This window comes from Euprymna scolopes, chromosome 36 (genome assembly GCF_053919585.1).
Source record: "Euprymna scolopes isolate OS-2025 chromosome 36, ASM5391958v1, whole genome shotgun sequence".
Lineage (NCBI taxonomy): Eukaryota > Metazoa > Mollusca > Cephalopoda > Sepiida > Sepiolidae > Euprymna > Euprymna scolopes.
The window spans coordinates 68858894-68877123 of NC_136517.1; the positions used below are offsets into that span (position 1 = coordinate 68858894).

The following is an 18230-nucleotide window of genomic DNA, read 5'->3' on the forward strand; positions in this document are numbered from 1 at the left end:
ATAATGCCGAATTGGTTGGGATTGTTGTTATTATACATTCTGAAAACCGAATAGTTCTAAACTAATGTTATTCTGATAACAAAATAGCTCTAATTAAACATAAGAACATTTATATTCATATTTTCATGTTTTTCTTAATTCGTTCTGGAATAAAAATTAAAGAACGCATGTTGTTTACACTGTGCTATTGCTGATTCTACAGGCTGGAGCTGCTGCTGCTGCTTCTAGTAATACTAACTTCATTTGACCAAATTCGAGAAATAGAAACAATTTTTTTTTCGGGTAGGTTCTTTTAAATTATCAATTACCGCGGTCCTACTCAACATAAAATAATACTTTTAATTGATAAAGATAGTAAAAAGATTGATTTACTTACTACTGGGTGTCCGAAGAATTTTTTTTTCAAAATGTTCGATACTCGTCATATTAAAGTCTTATTTTTAACACGACAAAAAAAGAAATGGTCAAAAATATTTCGGACACTTGACAGTATTAAGATTAACACCTCTACTGATTGGTTCCCAAATTTCATGACGAAATTCTTCATACAATCACGGTACGGACCTTTAGAAAACAGGGGGGCTCATTGCAAAACCTTACCAAAAACGCCATTTTATGACGTTCACATTTTTATCACTTTATTTGCTTAAAACTCTTAAAATATATAATGTACATTCATATTTATTAATTCATTTGAAAGTATATTCATTTCCGAACAAAACAGTAATAATTTGAAGACTTGAAGTGCTTTGGTTTAAAAAATATGGCTATTTTAGTAGAACTACCTTGAAATCTGTGATTATCCAAAGCGTTTTTTCGTCCGTGTGTATTACTAATATAATGAAAATAAAATTTTGGTTTGGGATACTTACTATGATTACTGGAATGATGGATATCTTTATAAGATTCCAAAATTATTTGTGTCTGTATGTCTTGTTAAAATTTTTGAAATTCAAAGTGAATAAGAATGAGTCTGGTACTGTCAGTGATTGATGCATAATATGTGAAATTTAGAACAAAATATTCAGTTTTCTACCTTAATGACCGCAGAATGGGTGGGGTGGGGTGGGGGGGTCACGTAGAATCGTCTCTTTTTAAAAAATTACAACATCTACGCATGTGTGAACTGCTTCAACTTTTGGACATTTTTAAGTGCATAAATTTGCACCTTCATGATATTGACTGTCACCATAGCCTAATGGGTTAGAGTGTTTACTGAAAAATATTAGTTTTGTGTTCGAATTCGTGCCCATCTTATGATGGACATTTGTTGTTCTTTTTTAACATATTTCTGAAAACGTTTATTTCGGTAAGCTTTTGCAATTAAACAGGATAAAAAGAGTTTTAATTTCTGATATTGCTTTTTGAAAAATGAATATGGAATGCTGAAAACGTACACATTTATTTGTCCTTATGCACTTAATGAACATTGTGCAGTTTATGAAGCGCTGAACTTTTTTTTTTCTATGTGTAAAACTTGATTTTCAACAAGTTCATTCTAGAGGTGGAATTGAACCCAAGATGCCCAGTTACAAGACCGGAGTGGTCTTAGCATCACACCCCCATAGAAGTAGACTCGCCCGTTTGCATGAGGAGAGGAGAGAGCGGGCTACTTAAACAAGACATTCACGGCAATGAGTGTGCTTTCAAATATACGTCATCTTACTGACACTTTATATTCGTATGCAACAAATAACTGATATTAAACCTTTTTATTAATTTTATGAATATTTGTTAAAAAGTGAATTTAGGATGCTGGAAATGTACACAATTTTTTATTAGATGTGTTTAAATGCAACCATCTTTTTTTCTCTTTGTCTTATACAACCAATTTTTGTTTTAAATGTGTTTAAATGCAACCATCTTTTTTTCTCTTTGTCTTATACAACCAATTTTTGTTTTAAATGTGTTTAAATGCAACCATCTTTTTTTCTCTTTGTCTTATACAACCAATTTTTGTTTTAAATGTGTTTAAATGCAACCATCTTTTTTTCTCTTTGTCTTATACAACCAATTTTTGTTTTAAATGTGTTTAAATGCAACCATCTTTTTTTCTCTTTGTCTTATACAACCAATTTTTGTTTTAAATGTGTTTAAATGCAACCATCTTTTTTTTCTCATTGTCTTATACAACCAATTTTTGTTTTAAATGTGTTTAAATACAACCATCTTTTTTCTCTTTGTCTTATATGACCTATCAATGCTGGGTACTTCTGTTAGTAATATATATAATTCATTGAAGTAGGCTTTGTTAGTTTTGACAACCGTATTTTTCCATTGTCTTTGTAATATATCCCTTGTTTATAAAAAGTTTTGTCTTTCTCAGTAAAAATGAATAATGAACAATATGTTTATGAATAAGATGAGGGACCATATTTAGTATGTGTCAATTAAGAAGATCGATTAATGAAATGAAAAATAAAATTTGAATGCATTCAAATCATGTAAGAGCAATCATCTGAGCAATATTATTACATTCATACTTGTTAATAACTTAATATTAACTTATGTATGTAGTTATCCAAGTTGTAATGATTTTTTTTTTTTTACTTATATGAAACACATTTAGGGTAGGAAGGGGGTAGTTTTGGGTTGGGAATTATTTTTCACCTCGATTTTTCAAAATCTCATTTAGATTGCTATTTTTCCATTGTTTTATATAAAATTTCATATGCTTAATAATTGATGGATATTCTTTCATGAATTTCCAATAATTTCTCTCAAAGTACAATTTTTAATATGATAAAAATGCAAGTACGAATAATTAAGACTTGTCATTTCTACATGTTTTCAACAGATAAAATAATGAAATGCTCACTTGTGAAGAGATTGTTAAAATATACACAACATTCAAAATCATGGATACAATTCAGCAAAAAACACTGTATTAGCAATGAATCCCTTTAATTTCTACATCACAACATCAATATAACTGAGGAGACATTTTTTTCTAATCTAAATCAGTCCTGTCTATACAAAATTGGCATACATTAACAATTAAATATGCATACAAAATGAAAGATAAACTAACTCATGCTGTACAAGTTCTAGAGATAGTAAAAGCTAATAAATACTCCACATCCACCAAGTCTTGCTTTAGAAAGGATATGCCAAACCTCTTCACCTGCTTGCTAAAGTTATCAGACTTCATTGACAATATAAAATGCCTATATTATGAATTTATATATATATATATATATATATATTTATATATATATATATATATATATATATATATATATAAATTTAAGTTCTCACGTTAAATACAACAGAGCATAAATAAAAAATACTGTCCCTATTATAGGGTTTAGTTTGCAAATATTGTAGATCTTTAAAAAGCAAGTGACACAAGTGAAAAAATCTTTATAATTTATGCAGATACTTATGAAAACATTAATATTTTCAGCATTATATTTTATATAAAAAAGACTTGATTCAAAAAAGACAAATTCAATTTCATCTCATTTTTAACTGTCATTGCTCCACACACAGAAACATGTATACAGTCTCTCTGTAAGGGTCTGCTGGGGGGACGGTTACTAAAATATGATACAATGGAGTGTGTGTCTCCACTGGACAATCTCTAGTAATTTGAATATCCAATGCAGCAGCAAGTCCTAGAAACATGTTGGAAACAAGTCATACACCATCAACTATGACTACGACTCTGCAATACATGCAGCGATGTACTACGACTCTGCAATACATGCAGCGATGTACTACGACTCTGCAATACATGCAGCGATGTACTACGACTCTGCAATACATGCAGCGATGTACTACGACTCTGCAATACCTAGTGATGTACCTAGAACATAAGGCCATTGAATCTGACATTGTTATATGGAGGAGAAAGAAGTGGCATTAGTAGAAGTTAGAAATTCAAAACTATGTAATTAATATTTAGATAAAATTCATTTGTAAACGTGTAATGGAACATGACAAATGAGATTTACTGTGTCAGATTTTATAATGTAAGAAATTTGAAAAAATTTTTTTATTACCTCAAGTGATTCCACTGCAAGGTGTGGCGGACTCACAACATAATTGATCTTCTTTGGATAAGAAGCATAGTCTTCATGAAGATGTTCGGCAGCCTGAAAAGCATGAGGTTGATTTTAAGCATAGATTCAGAAGAGATGAGACAAAATAAAAAAGATTTGAATTTGATGGAACTTTTGTGTAATTTTATAACTTTATATTTTCTTTATATTTTAATTATTTTAAACTATGAAATAAAAAAGGACATTTTTATTTTGAAAGCATTTTTTTTTTTAAATTATAACACATTTTAAAACAAAATATTGGGCCTTTACACCTAAAAATATTTTCTAGAATGATAAAATATTCACTAATTTTAAGAATGAAGAAATTTTAAAGCAACCCACAATTAGCAATAGCACACCATTTTTTTCTTTAGATTGAATAAACTCAAATCAAGCATTATTGAAAAGAGCATAAAAAACAAAATAATATCTTTAGTTTTTTTTAAATCGGCCCATTAGAACTGGAGTTATGACCAAAGTATCAAAAAATGTGTGGTTCACTGGACATTTTGCTTTAAGTCAGTCCTATTCAAATACTTGTGACTGAAAATGGTAGAAAATTTGCAGAATTTACAAACTAACCCATCTTTAAAAAACTGTATCTTCACAGATCTTTTTAAGATATTATGATGAAATTTTGAACATATTATCATAATATCATGAAGGTCCAGTTGGCGTTATTTACGACCTTGCATACTAATTAGCATATTTCAGTTTCATTTTAACAGCTTCAAGTAAAAATATCATAGAAACAGGTAAGAAAAATGGTAAGTAAAACTTTATCATCATAGGAAGTATTATTCTGATGGACATTATCATTTGCCATTATAACATCATGAAAAATCCAAGATAGCGACCAGGAAATCCAAAATGCAGGTATGACATGATTTAAAGAAATTATTAACAAAATATGGCTTGTAGCTTATCAAATAAAAGGAAATTTTGTAAAGATTACAATTATGTTTTCAAGTTCATTAAACTAATTAGAATAATTAAATTTCATTTTTAACGGCTTTAAGTTACCGTAACAATTATCGGGCGAGTTTCTACCACTATTTGTATATTTTTTTAAATTTTTTTGGCTACTTTTTCATACTTCTGTGGATTGTAAAACAAACCCGCAGATTTTTTTGTGTGCGCCACGATGCACAAAAATTCTAACACAGTTTCTATCTTTACTTACCTTTGTATTATAAAGCGTTTACTTTGAGATATTTTATTTGCAGCTCGAAAACCAAGAACAGCAACAACAAAAACAAAAAATAATGTTCATTGTAGTTATTCTTTTTCAAATAATTTATTTTTAAAAAATATTCTTTTCTTTTCCATAATTAAAAACTTGTTTTCTAAATAATAACAAAAATTAAATGAATACTTTGTTTGTAAATTCACAAACACGTGTTTACAGATTTTTTTTTGCATGCGCCACGACGCACAAGAATTCTATGTTTATAATGCGCTTGTCACTATTTCTAATGATTCTAGCATAAGAATTATTGATCCAATTCTTTTCAAACTTTAGGACAAAAGAAATTAATATTTTGCTATTAAAGGGCGTTTGAACACAGTTTCTATCTTTACTTATCTTTGTACTATAAAGCGTCAACTTTGAGATATTCTAACTTTTGACTGGAAAGACGTACGTGTTATGTTCAAATTCCGTAGCAAAGACAATTCTTTTCCCTGATTAGCTAAAACAATTAGAAACGTCGTCAATGGGTACAACGTTTGCTTCGAATATTTATGTGAACACACCCCAATCGCTTATTTGCTCTAGAAGTGTAACCATGTTTAGTTTCAGAAAAGTTTCAGATGGTTCGTCGTTTTAAACAAGTCTTGAGAGGTGACTTTCCAATGGTTCGTTATTCTAAACAAGTTTTGAAAGGTGACTGGTTTGCAGTAGACAGAACAGTTTCCGATGGTTCGTTGTTACACACTAGTCCTGAGAGGTGACTTGTTTGCAGCAGACAGTTCCACAGAGCAAAATATTCTTACCGTGTCGAGACGGAAAAAAAAACATGTGAAATTGCTCCAGAAAAGGTTTAATATTTATGAAGCAATTCTGGTTTCTGATTGGTTGGTAGCAGAACGTGAATTAATTCGTCAGTTCCTAGCAGCATCGTTTATAAATAGAATCGTCCGACTGTGTGGGATCATACCCCATTACAAGTCCAAAATATTGCAACATCCTCCCTATTTTTTATAATGGGGAAGTCCCTTGTGTTCATTCTGCTCAAAATAAATATATTTTTATATTCACTTATACATAACAAAAATTAGAAATCATTTGGACCTTAGAATTTTAGCATGTAAAAAGACGCCATTTTTAATTGTGTTCAAATGTCAAAATAGATAAGTATACAGAGAAGAGAAATAAAAGAAATGGAAGGTATTTCAACCTTAAAAATGGGTGGGTATGTGAAAAAAGAAGCCATTTCTTAAATTTGATTATGCAGTTTTAAAAAAAAAAAGACAAGAAAAAGAAAAACGCATACATATAAATGTACCCATTTAAAGAGTTTTTTTTTGTTGATGAAAACAATGCAAAAAAAGATAGGACATTTTCGAAAAATAAGAAAGAAAACTAATGTGCACAAAAAAAATAAAAGGTCAATTGTAATTTCTGCACACCTTAAAATAAGCATGCAAAAAGTATTTTGTGGAAAAGGAAAATTACAAAGAGTTTTTTTGTTTTTTTAATTTCAGCAAAAGTATTAGTTACGCATTAGTAGGTTAAAGTGTTAATACAAATAAAATGGATACAATTTAACGTCTTGTCCAGGACTATTTTTTTTTTTTTTTTTGATATATAGAAAACTATATACATACAGGGCCATGAAAAAAAAAATTATTCAGTCGAATCCCCCAACAAGTTTTAAGAAAAAAAAAAACGCTGTAACTTTATTCTTGTTGCAGGTTTCGTGAATACATCAGCGATATTTTGTTCTGATGATATGTAATTCAAAATAATGGACTCCTTTTTCACCTCGTTTTTTATGAAATGGTATTTTATATCTATATGCTTAGATCTTTGGTTGATTATCGTGTTCTGGCTTGTTTATACTGGCTTGATAACCACAATTACTACGGGGCTTTTAGTTAATTCTGGCTCTAAAATAGTCTTTAGGATATTTTTAAGGTAGAGTGCTTCCTGGGTCGTGTGTGTGATCGTGATAAATTCTGCTTCACACGTAGAGAGAGATACAATCTGTTGCTTTTTAGATTTCCATGAAATAATAGGCCCATTTTCTGAGAGTCTGAAACAATATCAAGATATACTTTTGCGATCTTCGTTTTCCCAGTCTGAATCCGAAAAACCTTCTAATTTTAGGGGATTTCTTGATTTTCTGTTCTTTAGTTCGTTTAAATAACGCAGGACTTGTTTAGCTCTATTTAAATCCTTCATTGTCGGTCGTGTTAATTTTTGTGACAGTTTTGTTACTGTATAGCATATGTTGGGCCTGGTTGCAGTCATTAAATATATAAGACTACCTATAATTTCACGATATTGTGTGTCATTTATTATTATTATTCTGTGTGTATATTTTTATTAATATCATTTTCGACCGGTGTAGAGCGTTTCTTGCACTCTCCCATTCCAAATTTTAATAGTATTTTGTCGATGTATCTCGATTGAGTCATTGTAACAAGTCCTTTACTTTGAGTAAATTATATTCCCCAAAACCAGGATATTTTGCCAAGATCGGTCATTTTGAATCTTTTACTTAATTTGTTCTTAACATCGGTTAACATTATGTCACAGTTTGATACGATTAAAATATCATTGACCCACAAAACCAAAATCAGTAGTTTATCGTCTTCGTGTTGGGTATATAAACAGGGGTCTACAGCACATTATCTGAATTGTTGTTTAATAATATAATCATGAAATACTGTATTCCAACACTGAGCACTTTGCTTTAAACCATATAATGACTTGTTAAGTTTCCACATGCTATTTTTATTTTTCATTATAAATCCCTCTGGAGGGATAATATAAATTTCACAGTCTATTGGGGCATTGAAATAAGCATTTTTTACGTCCATTTGATGGATGTTTAGGTCATATTGTGATGCGATTTGCAGTAAAATTCTAATTGTCATTAGGTTTGTGGTCGGTGAAAATGTAGAAAAATATTCTATACCGTAAATCTGAGAGTACCCTTTAGCAACAAATCTAGCTTTGTACTGTTCAACGCCTGATGCTGTAGTCTTTTTTGTAAAGACCCATCTTGTAGAATAATATGTTTATCTTTTGGGAGAGGCACTACCGTATAGGTATCATTTTCGGTTAAGGCATCTATTTGTTTTTTTCATGGCAATTTTCCATTCATCACAGTGTTCTGAATTAATTGCTTCATTAATGCTTTTTGGCGCATTTTCCATTGAATAGCAATAGTTGATTTGATAATCTTTTATATTGTCGACCACAAAAAAATCGGGTCGTCTTCTATTTCTTTTGGGATATCTTTCGACTTTATCATCATCATCATCATGGACACTCTTGTCTCCGTCATTTTTATTGTCTTCGCTTGTTTTAATTATTTCTTCTTTATATGACGGGTTTTCGTCTATAAAATTAAACGTGTCTGTGAATTTTACACATCGGATTCTTTTTATTTTACTTTTTCTGTAAAAAATACTAAATTGGCTGGACTGTTTTTATCGTATCCAAGAAATATACCTCTGTCGGCTTTAATATTCAATTTACTCTTTTTATCTATATATGCGAAGCAAGTTGAACCAAATATATGCATTCTGCTTAAATTTGTTTTTTTACCACAGAAAGATTCATATGGAGTTTTAGATAGTTTTTTGTTAAAGCACCTGTTGCGTATATAGGCTGCCGCCATAAGTGCGTACGTCCAGAGGTTTTTAGAGAGTTTGGATTCAATTAGTAGACATTTTGCCATTTCAAAAAGTGTCCGCCACGCACGTTCAGCAATCCCGTTTTGGTGTGGCAATCTAGGAGCTGATGTTTTATGCTTGATATGATGGTTAATTAGTAAAAGTTCAAAGTCTTTATTGGTGAATTCCGTACCGTTGTCAGAGCGAATACACTTGACTTCACTGTAGGGAGCCATGTCGGTTAGATATTTTTTAGTTGCTAGCAGGGTATCAGAGTTGTTCTTTAAAAAGTAAACCATTATTAAACCTGAATGATCATCTACGAAATTCAACACATATCTATAATGTTCTCTGGCCATCGGTTCCACGGGACCGTTCAAGTCACAATGCACCATTGACAGGATTTTTTTGGCCTTTTTGTCTGGTATCTTGCTTTGATAGTTTGTCATTTTCCTTTGTGTACAGACGTCGCAGTTGAAGGTTTTTGATGTTTGTATTTTCATTCCATCAACTACAGTCGGCAACTTTTTGATATCAGGAATATTGCAGTGTCCAAGAATTTTATGCCATGTCTGTAGATCATGGCAGGTGGTTTTTGATGGGACTACGCTATTTAAATAATATAGTCTTCCATTTTCTTTAATGTCGAATACAGTTCCATTCGGGTATACCAGTTTTGATTTATTGGGGCTAAAGTTTATATTTGCACCTTGTTTTGTGGCAGCTTGTACAGAAAATATATTTTGTTTAAATTTTGGGATTAGAAGAGCGTTTTCTAAAATACAGAAACATAGTTCACCTTTATTGTTCTTTAGCGAGATTTTCGCATTGCCTCTTTTCAAAACGATATCATTTACTCGACTCCCGTCAGCTAGTTCTACAAAATGATTTTGTGGCTTAAAGTTGAGGTCAAAATTGATAAAATCAGATTCCTTTGTAATCACATGTGCCGTGGCCCCACAATCGACAAGAAAATTATTATTGCATCAAACGTACATGAAAATAAAAATGTGTGTTCGCTAACAAAGCTCTCCACATTTTTAATGGAGTCACCATTTTGAGTCCTGTATCTACATTGGAAACTCTTGTGATTAGGTCGTCCACAATTATAGCAAATAATTTTTGTATTTTTCTTAGCAGAAAAATTGTTTTTGACAAAGTTGCGGTTTTTATTCCTGGCATGGGTATAATTTAATTTTGGTGTTTTTATGTGTGTATTTTTAAATTTCATTATATTTGTGGATTCGTTTTGTTCTGTGATCATTTTTTCAGTTTCTTCATAACTACCTTGAATTGGCTAAAAGTCATGGGTTTTTCTTTCTGGGTTATCATGGTTGTAAATGGCTTGAAATCACTCGGTAATCCCTTAAGAACCATGGAAATTAACAGACTGTCACTTATAACTTCACCAGACATTTTTAAAGTATTTGCAGTCGTTTCGGCTCTTATAATAATCAGTAATAGTTTCGGCTTCCATTCGTTTTAGAGAGGTCAGTTCAGTATATAAAGAAATAACTTTGGGCCTTCCTTTCGATAAATAATGCTCTCTCAATATGTTTAATGCTTTGCAGCCATCGTCCAGGGCTTCTCTCATTACCAGTGATAGACTTCGGTCATCTAAACACTGTATTAATTCCGCAAAGACAGTTGCGTTCTTTTCAATGAAGTCGGGGTCGTTTCTGTTTTCAGGTTGTGTTTTAAGTACTTTGTGTAGCTTTTGGATTTGTAGATATCTTAGAAATTTAACTTGTCACAATTCGAATTTTGATTCGGATCCATCGAAATAAAGAGGCACGCTGGGCCCATAACCTCTAGAAGTATAAGCCATTTTGAGTTTCAGATGGTTCGTTATTTTAAACAAATCTTGAGAGGTGACTGGTTTGCAGTAGACAGAATAGTTTCCGATGGTTCGTTGTTCTAAACAAGTTTTGAAAGGTGACTGGTTTGTAGTAGACAGAACAGTTTCCGATGGTTCGTTGTTACACACAAGTCCTGAGAGGTGACTTGTTTGCAGTAGACAGTTCCACAGAGCAAAATATTCTTACCGTATTGAGACGGAAAAAAAACATGTGAAATTGCTCCAGAAAAGGTTTAATATTTATGAAGCAATTCTGGTTTCTGATTGGTTGGTAGCAGAATGTGAATTAATTCGATTCGTTAGTTCCTAGAAACATCATTTATAAATAGAATCGTCTGACTGTGTGGGATCATATCCCCATTACAAGTCCAAAATATTGCAACAAAAAAAGTGATCTACCACCAGCAGGTATACTATGCTGACAGGTTTCGTCATAAATAGTCGGATGTAAATAGTGATTTCTTTAAATATACAAATCACAACAAAAATATTAAAATACTATTTGAAAGTAAATTTTATTGTGAATCCAGTTATATAAGTTTTGATGGAGGTAGGAGAAATATACTTATTACTGATTTAAAGACTATGAGTGTCAAATTAAGTAAGTAGTTGTCCAGCGCTGAACGTTATGGTGTCTGTTATTGTTAATTAGAGAAAATAACATATATATATAAAAAATGTGGTGAATAATCCTATTTTCTCTGCTTACGATGTAATAACCCGGATTATAAATGTATATTTTTCTCTCTTAAAAAAAAAAAAAAAAAAAAGATAAAATTCTGTGATCACAGGTATTTGAAACTCTTCACTACAAAAGATTGGAGATACTGGTTTTTTACATTAGAAAAATTCCTAAAAAGTTTAAACCAATTATGATTCCAAAAATACACCCTGGTAGTTAATAGTAAAAGTCAACTTTTGAATTTTATCATTCATTTTTTTTAGCCTAAATTAAAAATAAAAAATTTTTACCATTCATTCATAAAAAAATGTTATTTATTTTTTTTAAATTAAAAATAAAATTTTTTATCATTTATTTTTTTAAATTAAAAATAAAAACCACTGATCTTAGTAAGCAATGTGAAATGACACTTTGTTAAAAAGTGCTGCCATTTTTTTGTATGGCTGCGATGACAGCTTATACTTCCTTTTCTAAAGACCAGTGCTTTTGTTTACTAGCACTTAATGTCCTCAAATGAAAACTACAAGATGGGTTCAATGAGGCTGCAATAGTTTTGTATGAAGCAGAAAAGAAAGCTCCAGTGGTCAGCTGAAAAGAAAATTACCCAACATTTAGGATTTCCAGTTGAAAGTAGATAGATTTAGGAAACCAGCTGATAGAACAGATTAGATTGGAGTAGACTCAGAAGATCTGGTTCAGATGAGGAAATGAAGTAGACAAGCAGATGAGTTAGTCTTAGCACAGATTCTAAACTTGAAAGATGAGAATTTAACTCGGATGTAGACACTAGCAACCAGTTCCTAACAACATACTTTAAAATTAAATACATTACTACCAAACATTACCAGAAACAGTCTGGAAAAAAATGGATAAAAAAGTGGAAAGTTAACTGGTATGTAAGATTGTAAGAATGATATAAAAGAACTAGAAAAATAAATAAGCCAAAATTCCAAAAGATTAATTATATGTCCATGAAAATGAAAATGACATTTGGACAGAGAAAAAGAATCGCTACAGCAACAAAAAAGAAAACAATACAATAAAAAGGTATCACATAAAAGCCAAGATAAACAACAGTGAGGAAAACAGCAAATGTAGACTGTGTAGACAAAGAGATGAAATGGTCAATCATATAAGTGAATGCAGCAAAATTCAAAGAGAATATAAAAACAGACACAATTACATGAGAAAAGCAATCCGTTGAGAACTATGTAAATCAGTGGGACAAACACAAACTGGAACCAGTAGTAGAAAATATAAATCATTGTGACTTAAAATACAAATAGCCAAACTCGTATAGGGAAATACGCTAATAGTCAACAAGTGTTGGAATACTTGTTATCAATGATAATTTATTTGAGATCTCTTAGTGAGTAAATCTGTTATTTTTTCAAAGAACCTGCAACATTATATGTATTAAAATATGTATAAAATACATATGAATACTAATCAACCGAAAGAAAATCCCTAGTGCTCAATATTAGTGATAGATAATAATAAGAATCATTACCTCTTTGTAATGCTCCAGATATTCACAGGGTGGAGTGCGCATCTTTTCACACACTTTTCCCATCATGTAAAAGTGTAACCATTCTTCATTATGACCTCCCTCTGTTTCACATTCGTTAGCTTTCTTGTAACAATTTGCAGCTATCATTAGCATTTCTTTTTTGCTTGCTGTGGCAATTTGAAATAGTTCATCACTCAGGGGAAACCAATCCATCTATAATGAAAAAGAATTTGGAAAAAGTTCACAGAGAGAAAAAGTATATTTTACAAGGTAATGGAAGGCAATTTATTTTAAACATTTTTAAAGTGATCAATATTATAAATGAAGAAATATATAATCAAAACTCAAACTTTTAAGCCGATCAAAAATTAAATAATCAAAACTCAAACTTTTAAGCCACATTACAAGATAACACTGGGCAACAATTTTACTTCTTAAATGGTGTCAACATTTCTACAATTGATTTAGGGTATTTTTGCTGAATGAAGAAATGGCTTCCATTTCTCTCCACCAGGTCAAGTTTTTATGTTAAGTTTATTTGTGGCATTATCAGCTCATTTTTGTCATCATTTTGTATTTAGAATTAAATATCATCCTAAATACTTTTTAAGAGAAAAAATGTTTTGCCAACAACATATTTTAATTACCTGATAGAAATATTGATTGCTGTAAACTGATAAGTACACGTAAGTTGCATGTTGCTTCATATCGTTACAAATTTCAGGACTTGAATTTCCGTTTCTTCAAACTCAGCTTCCAAACATTTATATAAAATATATCTCTGCATTCCATTTTTAAAAAGAATGTGGCCTCTATAGTATCTGACCTGATGGAATGGTTAATTGTTGATATAAACCGCTTCATACGCTCCAAGAAATTTCAGCAAAAGCTTAATAGCAGGCCGTGGTTCACTCCAGAATGTGCTGCTGCCATTGCGCACAGAAATCAGTATTTCTAATGTTTTCAACAAAATAGACGTTATGAAACTAAAGCAACATTTAGTACTGCTAGCAACCACTGTATAATAAGGCAGGTCGATTTTGGAACCCCAGTGAGGCAATGGTGATGATAGTTGGGGTTTGACATAGACAAGACCTACACAAAATATTTTTTTCAAAATCGTTATCTTTGCTTGAGGAAATGACTTTAAAAGTTGAAAAATTGAAGCGATTAAAAGTTTTTCGGTGAATTGTTAAGAACGTCCCATCATCAAAACAATCCGTACTGTTAAGAAAATGGAATCATTATTTAGAATATATTAAACTACATTTTTAAATAAAATGAGTGAGGATAATGAATTAATAAAATGAATATTAAGTGTAAAGGCAAAATTATGTTTTTTAAATAATAGCAACCAAAGTTCGCTTTTTTATTTCAGGAATTTTTTTTGGGTGGAGACATTTTAGATTTCACCGTCGCAAAACACACTCGTTATTGATATTGAAAATTAACGTTTGTTTATTATTTAATTTGAAAACATTACGATTTAGGCTTAATTATTTCGAAAGGAAAAACGAAAAAGACTTGTTTAAAATATATACTTCAAGTGTCTGCAGTGAATTTGAACATATTCGTTTTATCTTTGTTAATGTGTTTTTCTATTCTGCAAAAATAATGGCATTTTTTGACGTTCAAATGAACGTCAAAAACATTATTTTTGCACCAACCTAATATTTCACATCAAATAATTCTATTTGAAATTTTTATTAAAATATGGTAATACTCCAGTTTTATATTAAAACAACAACAAAAAAAAAATAGTCAATACAATTTTATTCTAAACAATCTTTACGAAACATAACCACGTAAATTTTCAAGTTTTTCTACTTAATAAAAAATACTTTGCAGAAAATTAGTGTTAAATTTTAATTTCTTTTATTTTTAGGGAGTAATTGTTTTTAAGCAGTGTTTTTCTTCTAAAATTATAGTTTTAAAATCAGATAACCCACAAAGATTAATACGAGTAAATAAGGAAACTCCTTTAAAGGAGTTTCGTTATTTGTGCATCTATGTTATTGTGCTGAAATAACTTTGTTATTTAGAAAGGCATTCTTAACATGGGAAGGAGGTCGTATTGTAACTATTATGTACTTTCACCTAAAAATTTAATAAACAAAAATTTCATAAAAATTAAATTTCATTTGAAAATACTATCAAAACTAGCATAATGACATAGATGCACAAGCACTGGCTTTTCAAACTCTAAACACTCGTTTAAAATGGCACAGCTACAGCAAGAATGAATAAATATGGATAAATTCAAGTTATCGAAGGAGGAGCTAAAATCTGCTAAAACTGTCTAAACTAAACACTACTATGCCTCTGATTTGGTTTGGTCCTCTCTCTTCAATACATCTAATTCAACTCTACAAAGTTTTTCATTATTTCTTATAACTAGCACTTATTTTTTTACGTATGAAACTGGAAGATAGCCTAATACAGTTTCCTTCAGTTATAATCCATTTATTTATTTTACTTTTCAGATTGGAATGTCAGTAAAAGCACAACGTTCAGTTTTAACCCGTGGTTCACAAAATTTGCTGGTCCACTTTGTCATTTGGATGAAACAGCACTCCCAACTTCACAACAAGTCATCCAGTTTAGTTATTTCCTCGAAAACAGTTATCCCCACTTAAAAAATAGTGAGATTTCCAAGTTAATTGCCAAGGAAATAATTAGTATTTGGCACGCAGTCAATCCACAATTGCCCTTGTTAAGGTAACATTATATAGGACAAAAGGTCAATATATTTTGCTATAAGAGGGTCAAACAGATTGACAGGAAATATCTTGCAGCAATCAAAGTGAAAAGAATGAAGGAACAGCTAGACAGACTGTTTGATATATCTTCTTGTAGCTGTAAACTTCCTGTCCTGTAAAGTGCAAGACAGAAAATTGTCAAACAAAGCATATAATCTGCACTTGTCCTCCTAACAAGGAGGTAAAATTAATTCTATAGATTCACTTGCAATTATGTTCCTTTTTTGTGGGGAAAATAAAATATATTGGTATTTATTATGTAATCTGGTTCTATTATTAATCATGCAAATTTTCTAATTTTCAGGTTCCACTAGAAGAACTGCCATTTACAGCAATTTATAAAATAATTGATGGAACAACAAAAAGCCTATCAACATTTACTGGTCCTTTGGGGAAACTTTGTATCAATAATTATTAAGATTTGCCTCAAGTAGAATTCTAAAAAATTAGTGTCCCTCCTGATCATCAGACAGCAGAAGAAACAAATAATTTAAGTGTGAAGACCAGAGGCTACTTTTTGAGTATGCTGTTGGCATTTCTTGTGGAGAAGTTAACTTAGAAAATTGGGCCCTTGAATCAAGGAAGATGGCTAATATAAGCCACAAGATTAATGTGTTTATGGACTAGAGTTGTCTATCCTCAAACACTATGATAAATTAAACATTTTGGTCAAATTTATCATCCAAGTGTATGCAGTTAAGTTGGTTTCAGATCAAAACTGACAATATTTTTTTTTAACCAACAACAGTATATTTTTAATGATTCAGAGAACAAAACAGTTAACTGAAATCCAAATTACTGTTTTAAATAGTTCAAAATATAGTGCTTTTGCACTACTTCCGGAAAATATAATATCGATGAATTGGATGTGAGAGAAGAGGGCATTCAAGCGATTTTGTCCATTAGGTAAATAAATATTTATCCATTAAATTTCTTTAGTTTTCTTAATTTACCCAAACAATAGTTTTATTCATATTACATCGCAAAAATATAAAAAAGAAGTGTTTTCAAATAATTTTGGGTCTTTTTTTTTGTGTTGTTTTTTTCTCCAGAAATAGTGAACCACTTAAAAAGATTACTGCTATCAATTTTGCAGCCACACACTGGTCAAATTTGATTGATTTTTCTCAAAATGTTGTATATGGGCAGGAAGCAAGACATTAACACATTATTACAAAGTCATCGTGCCCGCAAATTAGACTTTCATTTTCCTGAAAAGGAAACTATACAGAACAATTTAGTTCTGTTACAAGTTTTATATCTAATAAAAAAATTAAAATACATGGTTCTGTAACTTGTATCAAGTTGTTATATTGTGTAATACATCTCCACATATCTTTTTGAATTGTGAAATTTAAAAGACTTAGTTGCTAATTAGCTTTTTTACAATTTTTGTTTAATCAACGCAGTAAAAGTTGAGATATTTTGCTAGGTGTGATTCATAATTAAAATTATTATTCATGTATTTATTTTTCTTTCAATGTATTTCATATAAATATATCAATTTTAATTGAATATTTTATAAAAATAGTGAAATTTCAAAGTCAGTGTTGTAAAAAATGCTATGAAAATAAAGAATTTTACAGCATTTTTCTACATGATTTTTAAAATTAAATGCTCAATTTTCTGTTCAAGATGGGAATCTATTTTTTGGTATATGTTCTTATCACATCAAATCCCAACTATCATCACCAGTGCCATATTGATTTTCTGAAAAAAGTTGCAAATCGATCCCCCCTACTGCATAAGAGTAATAAAGAATGCAAAAGATTAGCATGCTCTGTATGTTAAGTTTAAAGTAGCTGAGAAAATAGCAAACAGGGTCCTGAACAGAGCCATGTCCTCTATCCCAACCATCATCAATGAATCTGAGATAATTTCATCAGTATCTGAGAAAGCAAAACTCTTTTTAAGCTCTAGGAACTGTTTTGGCTGCTATAGAGTGTAAAAAAGGCCAAATTTGGCCTTTAAAAGGCTAATCTGTCAAACTCTAGAAAAACTAAATTTTAAAAACAATATGCGGCCTTGATTGTCGTACATTTAGTCGAATAAAAAAATGTTGAAAAAATAAAAATTAAATGAAATTTTTTCGGATTTTATTTCAGCTTTTGGGTCTAATGATGTGTTTTATATAAAAATAGTTTTTATAATTTTTTTGTCTCAAATAATTTATGCCACTAAACTACACATTTGCCGTTATCAGAACATAATTAGCTTAATTAGAACTACTCGGTTATCAGAATATATAAGTAAAGCAATCCCAACAAATCCGGCATTATTTCTGGTCAATTTTTAAAAATATTTATATGGCTGAAAAGACAAGAAAATAAGCTTTGTAAATATGTACCTTGGATGTACTTTTATCAATTGCAATAGTTTTTAATGGTGAATTAAACAGTGTTTTGTTTTAAAAAAAACGAAAATGTGAAATATGATTTTTTTGCTTCACATTTCGCCACCCCAATATTTTTTTCCCCCTCATTTTTACAATTTCTTTCGAATAAACACTAATCTATCGAATTATAAA

At 30.5% G+C, this 18230-nt stretch overlaps 1 protein-coding gene across 2 annotated transcripts in view; it reads right to left on the reverse strand.

Annotated features, from left to right (window-relative positions):
* The window catches only part of LOC145260567 (calcineurin-binding protein cabin-1-like), a 567854-nt gene that overhangs the window by 224834 nt on the left and 324790 nt on the right, over nucleotides 1–18230 (reverse strand). For both annotated transcript variants that reach the window (XM_080118824.1, XM_080118826.1), the window contains exons 34-35: nucleotides 12945–13157; nucleotides 4005–4097 (exon numbers count right to left, since the gene is read on the reverse strand). In XM_080118824.1, the coding sequence (XP_079974950.1) occupies nucleotides 4005–4097; nucleotides 12945–13157 (306 nt within the window). The remainder of the gene's footprint in view (nucleotides 1–4004; nucleotides 4098–12944; nucleotides 13158–18230) is intronic.